Here is a 12,841-nt window from a genome sequence, read left to right on the forward strand (position 1 = left end):
TATGGAGCTCTTTTCACATTCGCTTTATATTCTATATAGATATTGTATCAAAATTACTCCAATTCATAAAAAAATATTTTGAAGTCCAAATTGTCTGTTTATGGCGAGGCGACCTAATTGCTTACAGATAAATCCAAATGCCAAATATTTGTCCAATTCGATTTCGAATGTTTTGCACAGCATCCAGAACTTTGAGCCAAGAACGCTTGCTTGGCCAACTTGCCAAAAAAAAAGATGTTTGGAGGGGCAACAAACCGCCAAAGTTGTCGGAAGTTCCTTTGGCAGGAACTGCATCCTGTTTGCTCCCAAAATGGAAGTCAGCATTACGAAGTGAATCTAGAGACGCCAAGAAATGTACGTTTTACCAAATTCTTCAAGCCAGTCAATATCAGCCGCATTCTGAACAATGTTCCAGGTGTTCGGGTAGAAAAAAAAGTGTCCAAATAGAAAAAGATTTTAAAAATGACAGTGTTTACAACGACATATATGATATTGTAAAAACGCATCATCGATACATTAGACCTCCGCCTAAAATTAAAAAGGTTCCTACCGAACAAGAACCTTGCAGAGTATTATATCCCATCGAAGACAATTATGAGGTGCGTCCGGTCCCCAAAGAATCCGGAAAGCAGCAGAATAAATTAAGCTCAAATTTAGTAGAATATCCAATCATTGAGATCTACAAAGTTCCAGAAAGGACAAGTAAACCTGTTCACTCCAATTCGCAAACACAAGCAGAATTTATAAATGATAAAACCGGAAAACAACAGAAAAAATCGAAGTCAAGTCCAGTCAATTATCCATTCAGTAAGATCTATAAACTGATAGAAAAGAAAAATAAACTCGCACACTCTAAAAAAAATGACTATAAATTTGGACAGAATTCACAAATACAAGAAAATTCCATGCAAAAATCACCTGATGGCGAATACGCTCACTCCAAAAAAAAAGACTTTAAATTTGGACAGAAATCACAAGTAGAAGAAAATTCCATGCAAAAATTACCTGATGGCGAATACGCTCACTCCAAAAAAAAAGACTTTAAATTTGGACAGAAATCACAAATAGAAGAAAATTCCATGCAAAAATTACCTGATGGCGAATATCCTACTAAATATATTTCAAGAGGTGATGGCGAATATCCTACTAAATATATTTCAAAAGGTAGAAACTCACAATTGCAGACAAGTATGCAACAGAAAAACTCAAAAGCAAGTTCCAAGACTAAATCATTTCTTCCCACACACCAGCATCCCTATCAAAATATTCGAAACACTCAAGAACTGCAAATGAAAAAGCAAGCTATTAAAACACAAAAATGGAAAGATACTTCAAGAAAGAATAGCGACTTGAATCCACGGGCCAAACCTAATTTCCATCCAGGCAATCGAAGGATGGTAGAAGCTCCCAAAAAGATCTGGGAGTTTCCAAGTAGATTTTACAGAGAGCCAGCCAGACCATCTTTGCCATTGAGCATAAAATCTATCAACTCCGAAAAGTCTGGTAAAGAGATCGAGGACAACATTTCGATCAAGAGCAATGCATCACAAAAAAGATTGAAAAGATCAAGTCGGAAATATATTATAAAACATCCAGCAGGAAGACCGTATAGAAGGCTAAGATCTTTTCGAGGCGAACCTCCTATGGACGCGATATATGTTGTTCGAGGAAGAAATTCAAAAGGAAAGCCTGTCTTTTTGGGAAAACCTGAATTGCAGATCTATAAGATTCAAGAGAGTCGCACGGTGTTCAAAAAAGCGGATGACAGCACTTCTGAAAAGTCGGAAAAGGAAAAGGAACGGGGTTTTATTAAACAAATATTAAAAAGAGAACCTAATTTAAAGAAAAATTATGTATCAAGTAGTTCATCCGATAAAGTAAAGCCAGTTGCAAAAAAATCCAAACATGAGATCCACAAATCCCAAGATACATTCCAAAATCAAAATAAGGATCAGAAGGATTTTGAAGAAGAAGAAAATAAAGAAGAAGCTATAACAGAAGATAACCTTCCGATAATCGAGGATTCAAAAAAGATTATTCAAAAGGTGAAGAGACCAAAAAGTGAAAATTCCTTTTTGTCGTATGATAAGGAATTCCATGGATTTAAAACCTCGAAAAGCAAACCTCCGATAATCCAGGATTCAAAAAAGATTATTCAAAAGATAAAGAGATCAGAAAGTGAATATTCCTTTCTGTCGTACGATAAGGAAATCCATGGATTTAAAACCTCGAAAAGCAAATTTGGTTTTCACTCTAGAAACTCTCCGGGTGAAGCAAAACTTAAGATGCCAAAACATCTTATTACCAAGCACGCTAAATCGGAAATTCATCATCCCAAAACAGTAAAAAAGAAAAAAAGGAATCATATAAATAAAAACAAAGATAGTATCGAACCGGCTAGGAAATCAATAACTAGAGCGTTGCTTCAAAAGTCAGAATCTTTTTCCTCTTTAATGGAGCAACTAGAAGCTAATAGGCAGAAATCAGTGCAAAAGCTCAATGAGAAATTCACAACAGGACGTAAGTCAAAGCCAAAATTAACTAAAATGGAAAAAAGAAATAATTCCATGGAACCATTTTCATGGAGGAATCGTGAAATAAAATATGACAAGCCAAGAGGACCTCGTCCAATCGAATCCGATGGAAGAAGTAAAAGCAATATGGTGCCATACTCGAATTTATCAATTGCATCCGGATTTTTGCATTCGGAACCCTCATCACTGAAGCACATGGTCACTTACAGAAAGGGCACTGTGCTCCTGGGAAATCAAAGGGCGCTGGAGCGAAGACTTTTCCTGGAAAGGCTAAGCGCGTTTGTTGAAAATGAAAGCGGCAATTTAAGTTTAGGGTCAAGGCTGAACAACGAGATATTAAAAAAAGTTAAGCAATATCTCTTGCGAGATGATTCCGATAGTAATAGCATCGAAGACGTATCTTCCTTTGACCTCGAAGCAATTCAAAGCGAATTGCTGTACTTTCCATATAATGAAATATTTCAAAAGAAATCAGTGGTTCCAGAAGCCAAGGAAAAAGGTGCAAGTAAAAAGATTAAGAAAACCCCGAAACCTGTGCGAAAACAAAAGGAACTCACCAAGGCAGAAAATGAAAAGAAATCAGCTTGTGTTATATGTCGAACTATTAAGAAAAATCAGTTGGAAAAGGAAGCTCCCTTCATTGAGGAAATGCTAAAAGAACAGAAGCGGCGGGATTTGTTGGCCTATCGAGCAAATATTGCAACCCATTGTGAGCCAAGGAAAATTTCTGTTCCTCTTGATGATCAAACTGGAAATTTTAGCTTTCATGAGCTCAGCAAAAAAGAACTTTATTCCCTGGAGAGCAAATATATCGTTTTTACCAACGAAAAAAATGTTATTAATTACCCCGTGAAGAATAATCCAACTGCTTTCCCCCGGCAAAGTGAGCCCATTACTTTTCTCAAGAAATGTAATTCTCTTACTTTTCCCAAGGAAAGTAATTCTATTATTTGTTTTGAAGAAGAAAGAAAGATGTGTACGTAAAATTTTAATTGTTAATAAAATAAACTCTGCGAGTTCGACAAGACAATAATGAAAATGGTCTTGTCAAATCCGCATGTTTTAATAAATTATCAAAATAAATATTGAATACTCCTTGAATTTTATTATCTATACAAGTATTTTATTTCGTTTCTTAACTTACAGGTCAGGGTGCTGCAAAGGCTTATTTTCTGGTTAAAACAAAAAACATTTTTTGATTTTAAAATGCTAATTAATTTTGACTACCATATTGACTAGAATTTCCAATGCTTCGAAGCACAAAATAAAGATCACAAAATTTGGTAATTCCAATTGTCTAATTCAAAGTTAATGCCAAATAAATGTTGTTTGCAAAATCAATAGTTTTTTTCTTTTGAATAAATACTTAAGTGAACCTTAGCTAAGATATATACATTGTAACGAGAGATTAAACAGATTAGCCTTATAAGAGCTTTGAGTCTAGATACGAGCTTGCTCTACATTCTTTTCGGTTTTCAAGTATACATATTATTGAGATTAGCTTAAGGCTAAGCTTTAAAAACACAATTACTCCAGGTGGTCTACGTTTCTCATGGTGCTGACATTCATATGTATATATTATAATTACCCGTATTTTACAAGATCATAAACTAAACTTAACTTAAGCTGCCCTTGTGCTGATTTTATTTACAATATTCATTTTGTGGAATTACACTGCAACCTCTTTTGACTTTGACTCTTTTCTGCGCAAAAGTTTGGATCGAACATCATCCTGATTTAGTTTGAGATCCGTTTGGGCGACTTTCTTGAGATTTACAGCCTCGTAATCGCTGCCACTTTCATCGGCGAACTGGATGTCGTCGAGGGAAAGAAACTCCTGCAGATCCCCCGATGATTTCTCCACGGCAGTTTCCTTTTCGATATAAGAGCCGTTCATGGATTCGTTTGGTTCGAGTTCCGTTTCCAGTTTCTGATGCACTGCAGCAATTTCAATTAGTGGCTTGGTGTTCTTACTAGAACGCTGTTCTTGATTCAGTGAACCGGCGCTCAACGATAAATTAGATTGCATTTGCTGCTTGGACTGGCGTCTCTGTTTCCTGGACATAAAAGGAGTCGGTTGTTTCGGCAGTGATTTTCCACCTTTTTCCGCTCCTTCGCAGGGTGAAGTTGCCTTGGAGGGACGTCCACTGTCCGGAGGAGAGCGCTCCTCGGAACTGGGAGTATTATCAGCTGTGGTGGACTTACTGGACTCCGTGTTGCTGGCTGGACTCAGATAGTGTCCATATCTGGGCATCTTTATCTCCTCGTACAAGGGTTCGCGTTCCTCTCTTTCGGGATCCGGTTCGGGTTCTGGAGTCTTGTCATCCTCCTCCCGTTCGGCCACCTCTTCGAAGGGCGGAATCCATACCAGGTATGCCGGATCCATGCCCAGGTAGGATCCTGGTGCGGATCCAGCGTTGATCACATTGTAATCGTAGTAGTCCAGCTCCAGTTCCTCCTGATTGCCCAGGGAAAACTCCGATCCCGGTCGAGCCAGCAGCTTCCTGCGATTTTGTTTCTCCTTGGACTCCTTGGGATTGCTGGTCGTCCTTATTGTTGCCGTGCTCACCACGCTGGCGGCTGGGGAATAGCAGCCCTGGAATATTTAAACATTTAATTAGATCTCTTTTACCAAGTTTTGAGTAAAATTTAATCAACATTTTAAGAAAAATTTGTCTTGTATTTAACCCTCAAATAAAAGTGCATTTGAGTCCAATTCAAATTAAAAACTTAATAAGCTTTTTGTACAAATGTGTACTATTATTTTTGTGACTAAAAAAATATTGAGAGTAACCTCTTAACTCACATTGGTCAGGGAGGAGCTGACACTGCGGGATCCCAGGCGTCCCAGTCGGAAGGATTCGGTCACGGAGTGCAGAGAGCTGGCATCCTGGAGGCTCTCGTCCAATCTGGAGGACAGCAACTTCAGGGTCACCGCATCGTAGCGATCGGAGTACTTGCTCAGCCGCTTGCTGTTCATCGGCGGACTGTTGCACAGGGAGCTCATTCCCGAGGAGATGATGGACTCTGAGTCCCTGGCACTGTCCTTGCAGCTCGGCGGCTCCATGGGGTCATCGGTGGGTGAGTCCTTGGAGCCATCTGTCCTGCTGTGAACTGCAGCCAACTCCGCTTCAGCCGAGGAAGGGGATCCTATGACGCTGCCGGTTTCCAAAGATCTCGCTGGAGAGGATCTTTCGTTGCGCAGAGTGAGCATGGAGGCTGAGCTCCCCAACTCCTGAACTTCGGAGCTGCAAGAATATTAGAAATTAAGTGATCTGGCTCTGATTTTTTAATTTGCTTTAAATTAACTAAATATACTCAAAAAAACTAATTTATTGGAATTGTAAGATGTATAAAACTCTTAAAATAAATCAATATGTTCTTCTTTAAAATTTGAAATATTTTAGTTATTTTCTATAATAATGATGAATGAATTTTACAAAGCCTGAAATAAACATAAGTTATGGAATGGTTTTAATAGTTTTAAAATTTAGAGAAATAATCTCAGAAAAATTGTAATGCTTCAATTTAATCATAAACTAACGTTCTTTAGTTGTTCAAGTATTTCAAGATATATATGACTTACCACTTGGCCAACATTCCTGGCAATTCCGACTCCTTGAACTCAGTTTCGCTGGTCAGATTTTCGGCATCCACGCTCTCGCGAAGAATTGAGTGACGAAGATGATGCTTAGGTCGCATTTTGACCATATAGATGACCTCCGAAAGTAGAGTAGTGGTGGACATGGCTCGTGAAGGAGGTCCTTGCAGGGAACTCAGCGAAGCCCTCGGAGTGTGAAGTCGGGAGCCTTCGTCCTGTCGTCGACTGACAGCCAGATGGTATTTGCGATATCGCACCACATATTGAGCTCCTATTAATAAAACCATTAAATATTTATGAAAATCTAAAATACAACAAGCTAATACCCACCTAAAAGAGCGCTAATTATGATAATTATGCTGGCGAAAATCATGGCACTCAGATGAACCAAAGTAAAGCGAAGACGCGACATAGTTTTATGGGAAATGGAGCGAGTTTTTCCGGACAAACGAGTGGCGGCCACCAGTGTGGTGCTGCTGTTTTGGTTTCTTATTGCTGAAAAGGCAGTAAAATCATTTTCATTATTTATTTTTCAATTTCAGTTTTTGGTGGGATTTACATACCCAATAGCTGCTGCACATTGGCCATAAAGCCACCGGTGCAGGCGGCATTTCCCTGCTGATCAGAGGCAGTTGCATTGGTTGCATGTCCTTCGCCGGCGAAGAATTCCACCAGGAGTGGGCCACCACTCGATTCGACGGACACCGGAACGCCAACTCCCTTGAGGATCAGACCCCCGCCATTGAGTTCCACCAGCAGAGTGGAGGACAGCGAGGGACCATCGCGAACTTTTATGTACTGCGAGGCACACGGCAGTCGAAGGAAACTCAGTGCCAGCGAAATGCTTTCCTCGCCATCCACCTGTGGGGAAAAGAAAGCGATTTTTTCTTCTCTGAACATACGGGCAAATGTTTGGGTTTCCCCCTATTTCGGGTGGCAAGAAAACTCTCGAATTGGGTCAGGCATTCATCTCCATTTGCCCCCGTGCAATCAGCACATTTCCCCTTCATCCCAGCGAACGTGCCAATTGGCAGGTCTAATCATTCCAATTGTATCGAACAAAAAGGGGGAGAACAAAAGTGTGTTTGAACTGTTGGGTCTGTACTTCCTTTCAATTGATACCCATTACCAAAAAAAAAAATATAATTAAATTTGTGGTTATATCAGAACTTATAACATGACATTATACATTTGATTGGTTGTGGGTAAAGGTAATTGGCCATTTTGTTAACTGATTTTTTAAAGGCAAAAATAGAACATATATACATATATAAATTTTTTTCAAGAATTGTTTACATAACAGTTTTTAAATATTTAATAAATATAAATATTTTTGTATCTCTTTTCCCATATATCAACATATTTTCCTTATAAATTATCTTCTTAAGATTCTAATTTAAGCTATCCTATCCCTTTCCTCGTTGATTTATAATAAATAAATTTTCTTCTTGTGTTTCCAATTCCTAAGTTATACTATCCATTTTTCAATCCTATTCTCAATTTTTCTTTTTCCAAACTCTTTTCTTTTCATGCCATTTCTTCTATCTCTCCCTTTCCTAATTTTTTCATTTTCCACTTGGTTTTCTAAATATTGATCTTTAATTTCGCTGCGTTTCCTCTTGTATATCCCTGCCATTCATGCTCCCCACCTGTTTGAAATTTATGATCTGAACATCCTCCGCCTTGTGTACAGTATACCCTTGAAGGACGAACTACCCGGTACACAAAGTTCAATCCACCCCGATGGACCCCTTACGCATTGATAGTTTCGGGACTGGCCAAAACGCCTACCAAGTGGGGCATTTATTATGCATGAATTGAGTTCAACCCCCATGGCCAGAGAAATGCTCCGTTTGGTTCTAGCCACACTTTCCTGGGGCTGGCAACATTAAGTGGGGCTCCTTTGTCATTTGGGGCCAGCCTTCGAAGCATCCGAAGCGTAGCGGAATTTTATTCATGGACTCTCGGACTTCTGAGTGTTTGGCATTGTTCGTTTTTATAGTTATGGCGGCAGACAACTTGAATGCTTTCAAAAAACTTGACCAAATGCCAAAGGGCAACTTCACTTTGCTTTGGCTATTTTCTGGTGCTAACATAATTTTTTTTATTTGGGGTTGAGGGGTCAGTTGGTGGGTCGTACCTGTATTAACCAAAATGAACGGCCAGGGCAACTTTGTGTGGCCCCCGCAATGATTCGTTTGGGTTTCGAGGATCCCAAGTGCACAATACAGCCGCAACGACATCCTGGTCCGATTTCCTGGCTGACCTCCGTGCCGTTTTCTTTGGTTACCACTGTACCGGAAGTCTCGTAGATGCAGTCCCAAGTATCGGCGATGCTCTTGCCACACTTTTGGGTTTCCACTGAGGGTCCCTGTAAAAAATATAGAAAACAATGAGAAGTTGTTGAATGTGTTCAAAGTATTTTTTTTTGAAAATATTTAGGAACCTTTATTACTTTAATTACTTTAAGAATACCTATACATCCAACATTTTTAACAATTATAATTTCTACGAAATTGAATGAAACTAAAGCCAATTCTTAAAATGCAAAATGTCTACTTATTGTATAGTAAAATTTCTATTTGACTTTGGAGATATTTATTTAAGTTTCAATATTCGAAACAGAATACTCATAACCATTTATGTAAAAGAAAGTTCTCTATAAATTTTTGTACAATTTTCATTCAAGTTTCAGACAAAATAAAAGGCAATGAATTGTTTTATTTGACTTTGCAGCTATTTATTTGAATCTCATCGAAAGTCAAAGGCAAGATATTAAACATGAATTTGAGGAATTTGAAAACATGAAACTAGTAGAAGAACTGGACATCGAAGTCCTCCTCCTCCTCGCCGTCCTCCTCCTCTCCGGCGTCGTCATCGGTGATGCCAGTCAGCTTGGAGGTGCCCGTGAGGGTGTCAATGGTACCGATGCTCTGCTGTGGCTTGATGTCCTTCGAGGAAGCGGAAAGGGCGAGTGGAGCAGTTCCGGGCGGAGGAACAGAGCCCTCGCTGCTCGCCTTCTTCACGGAAACGGAACTGCTGCTGCCCTCCGGCTCCTCCAGCGGCTCCTCCTCCACCTCGACAATGTCATCCTCGCGGGAGGAGGACACATACAGAGTGGTTCCGAACTCCACATCAATGATGGAGTTCTCGTCGCCGTGCTGCCTGCCGTGCAATCGATCCTGCATCTTTGCCTTCTGCAGATCCTCGGGAAGTGAGCGATCCGGTTCCTGATCGATGACCTCACTGCGGAAGGCATCGAATGGTGTGGCTTTGGGTCGAGTGGGCATAAAGCCCATTTTACCGGGTTCGTATAGCGATGAGGTGGCACTGCCAATGGAGGCAATCGACGGAGTCCTTGGCAGCTCCTCCGAATGGGAACTCACTATTGTTAGGAGCTGGGAAAGCAAATCGCTGCGTTTCAGTTTGCAAACGGATATGGCTTCCTCTCGAACTTCCTTAATAACCGCCGGTTCATCCACATTCGCCTCCTCTAATCTTTCTGGGAAGGCTTTGGCCGCCGCTTCCGCCACAATTGCATCTCGAACGGTGCACTTAATCTCCTGGATTATTCCCCTCAAACGGATAATCTCCATCTCATGTTGGGCATGTACTACACCAAGACTCTTGTTTTCCAGCTCCACAATTTCCATTCTCTTGGCCAAATTACGTAGTTTTCCAGCTGCATCCTTTTGCTTGACATTTTCACACTTCTCCGCCTGGAGATGCGATTCATAGGCCTTCTTATAGCGTAAAACTTCTACATATTTTGCCTTGAGTTTCTCATAGTTTCGGGTAAGACCTTCTATAATCTTGATTTTGTTTACAGAATTGCGAACCAACTCATTCTTGATCTGATCGAGGGCACTATATTGCTCCTCCATTTCCTTATGTTTGGATTTCTGATTGGTGTAGGCTTGTTGAAGTTTTATTTGCGACATGACCAGTAAATCAATCTCCTTTTGCAAAGCAATATTTTCACGAATCAAGCGACGAGTGTAACCAGCATTTCGAATTTCACTGGAGCGAGTAAAATCCTCTGAAACTTGTAGCAACTTCTGCTCCACCTCCTTTTTCAGAGCATCCTTTTCCACCACAGCTCGTTGTTCCATATTATATAGAGCCTCCTTGTGATCCTTTTCCCTCTCATTAAGATCCGCTTCCTGATCATCGAATTTAGCCAAAAGGACATCTCTCTGAATCCGGAATTCATCTAGGGAATTTAGCTTGCCATTGAGTAGTTTTATTTCAGAAGTCAGTTGATCATGCATGGCTTTATATTTGGCCTCCAAATCCCCGATTTTCTCCTGAGCAATGCGGTTTTCCACTTCCCGCACTTTGGTGATCTCCACCAGACGTTCCTCCAGTTCCGTAATCGAATTGTTTCTCTCCGCCAAAGTGCGTTCCAAGTGGGCAGCCACATCCACGCCATCGGATTCCACTTCCTTGAGTTTTTCGGTGAGCACAATATTGGATTCATCCACGCTGGTTAAATGGGAACGCAGGCGAGCCAACTTTTGATTCAGATCCGTGATGGTGAGTTCATAGAAGGTCCTGTCCACCTGGGTCACCTTGTTTATATCCTTCTTCTCCTTCTTCACTTTTGGCGGCATTTTGGTAGCTTTCCTTTCCCTTCGTTATCCGATTTGATTGTCTAACAATTTTGTGTTATATTTGTGATTTTTGAAATATAAAGTGTCAGTGACATCGTTCGATTTGGAATTTGTACAACCATCGTTCTTTGTTTTAATGGAATAAATGAATATATAACAACAAGTTGTTAAAAGTGTATCCAAGGAAACGAAAGCTTTCCTAAGCTTAAATGCTAACCTTTGTATTTTATGTAGACCATAAAGCTATTTTTATTACAGCCCATAAAAAGGAGCTCAAATTTAAGCGGCTGATTTAAGAAGTTATTAACATAACAGAAACTCATTTTTTCAACCACAAAAAGAGGAAACTTTGTATTAAATAACAGAAAAATAATAACTGCTGAAAAAATATTCCTCAAATTCCTCAAATGCAGTAAAATGTTAAAAAATTAAAATTTATACACATCAAAATTTATACAAATTCAAAATATGTGAAATATACAAATTTTGCAACTACATTTTACTTTGTTTTTTAGCTTAGTTGTTTTTATTATTATTATTTATTCAAGTTAACTTTAATTCTGTAGTTTCCTTAATATACGCAAATTAATTTAATATTAAATCCCTTTTATTTGCAGCAACCTTCTGTGTGTTTAAGCCACTTAATCCCTGAGAAGCTAGCTTTAATATATTTAAAGTGACACTAGAAAGCCACTAATTTGAGTTTGTGGCGCTTCCGTGGTCACAAAAGGTTATTCCCGTGTTTTCTAAAAGCAAATAGTTGCCGGCGTGCGAAGGCTTTGTTTGATTAATAGCCCGTGGGGCAATATTTGTATACACACATGGGCAGCAACGCCTCCGAGCAATTCTTTGGGGGCAAATGCAAATTGTTAGGGAAAGTGGAGAAAGTAGATAGTGAAGGGTGGAGAGTGGAGTGTGCGGATGCCACCTTCTGTGTGGACACACCCACTCAATTGTTGTCGCCCCAAGGCGGATAACATTGTTTCAGAATCCGTGGAGTGGGTGGAGATGCTGCTCCCCTGTAGGAACTACTTGCAATAAGTGCGCAGAACATTTAAAAACTTTGACTGTAATTGTTCCGAACAAGTTGGCAAAGTGCGGGCGAATGTGCCCCTATCTGCTGGGCCGTTGATGCCGGAAGTTTTCGGATAATGAAATGCGCGAATGGTTCTTGCTCTGCCGGAGGTTCCTCCTCCACTTCCTCCAGTTCCTACAGTTCCACCAGCTCCAACGAGTCTAACAAAAGAAACAAGATAAAGCGAGGCGCAGTAGGCCGACAATTGTCGGAAGCGTCGTAAATTCCCCACGCAATCTGGAGCAAGTGTCGCAGTGTGGAAAAACACGCTCGCAGACAACGCACACACATTCCGCGCTTCAGTCACCCACACACACACACCCACACACACACACCCTCACCCACTCCTCCAATGTCCCACAAACAAAAACAATGGAATAGTTCCACTTTGCCCCGTAGGAGTACACTGGGAGAAAAAAAACTTTCGATAGTGTTTAATTTGGAATTATTTTATAACGAAGGATCTCCTATTTTAGGCATTAAAATTGTAACCTATAACAATGATAATTAAAATATAAAATTATTGTAAATTATTAACTAAACTTTAACTAAAATTTTTCAATATATTAGAAAAACTAATAAATTATAAGCAACAAAAAAAAAAAGGAACAGATCATTTATGCCATGTATTGGTATTAATTTTAATAATATTTCACAATCTCAAAATAATACCTATCTATTTTTTGTTTATATAAATTTTTTTTTAATGTATTTTGTTATTTTAGTTTCTCAGTGTAAGAAAGTCGTGTGAAATGTGAACACTAAACTGAAAAGCAATCTCTGGGGTAACAAAGTCGCCGGAGTCTTGTGAAGTTCGCCCGTCTTCAGTTGAATACGCATAGTAGTTCCGCACTTATTGAAATCGACTTGATGCTTCCGCTTAGATGTGCCGGAGTATTAATCATTTCGCAGGGCACTCAATCAAACTTTGACTATTAACGTTGTCAAATCGCTTGGCAGGTGGCAGAGGTCGCCCAGAGGTTAATCTACCGAGTTATTTGCCGGGTTAAACAGGGGT

General features: G+C 39.8%; 3 protein-coding genes across 3 annotated transcripts in view; 1 reads left to right on the forward strand and 2 right to left on the reverse strand.

The window, feature by feature from the left end:
- The first annotated feature begins 66 nt into the window (after positions 1–66).
- On the forward strand, positions 67–1,416 carry LOC108100489. The gene is given in 3 exon segments (XM_017204423.2): positions 67–234; positions 236–1,188; positions 1,251–1,416. Coding segments are annotated over 3 exon segments (1,146 nt in total). The 5' UTR covers positions 67–100; the 3' UTR covers positions 1,310–1,416.
- A 2,219-nt stretch (positions 1,417–3,635) lies between these two features.
- LOC108100487 overlaps positions 3,636–12,841 on the reverse strand; it is a 29,107-nt gene continuing 19,901 nt past the window's right edge. Inside the window, exons 5-10 of the mRNA XM_017204421.1 lie at positions 8,276–8,506; positions 6,699–6,996; positions 6,466–6,630; positions 6,121–6,406; positions 5,341–5,782; positions 3,636–5,130 (exon numbers count right to left, since the gene is read on the reverse strand). Of these exons, the coding sequence (XP_017059910.1) occupies positions 4,204–5,130; positions 5,341–5,782; positions 6,121–6,406; positions 6,466–6,630; positions 6,699–6,996; positions 8,276–8,506 (2,349 nt within the window). The 3' untranslated portion in view covers positions 3,636–4,203. The remainder of the gene's footprint in view (positions 5,131–5,340; positions 5,783–6,120; positions 6,407–6,465; positions 6,631–6,698; positions 6,997–8,275; positions 8,507–12,841) is intronic.
- On the reverse strand, positions 8,851–10,855 carry LOC108100488 (cilia- and flagella-associated protein 157). The gene has a single exon (XM_017204422.1). The coding sequence runs from the start codon at positions 10,746–10,748 to the stop codon at positions 8,946–8,948; it is 1,803 nt and encodes a 600-aa protein (XP_017059911.1). The 5' UTR covers positions 10,749–10,855; the 3' UTR covers positions 8,851–8,945.

The sequence above is a fragment of the Drosophila ficusphila genome, unplaced genomic scaffold, assembly GCF_018152265.1.
Source record: "Drosophila ficusphila isolate 14025-0441.05 unplaced genomic scaffold, ASM1815226v1 contig_286, whole genome shotgun sequence".
Lineage (NCBI taxonomy): Eukaryota > Metazoa > Arthropoda > Insecta > Diptera > Drosophilidae > Drosophila > Drosophila ficusphila.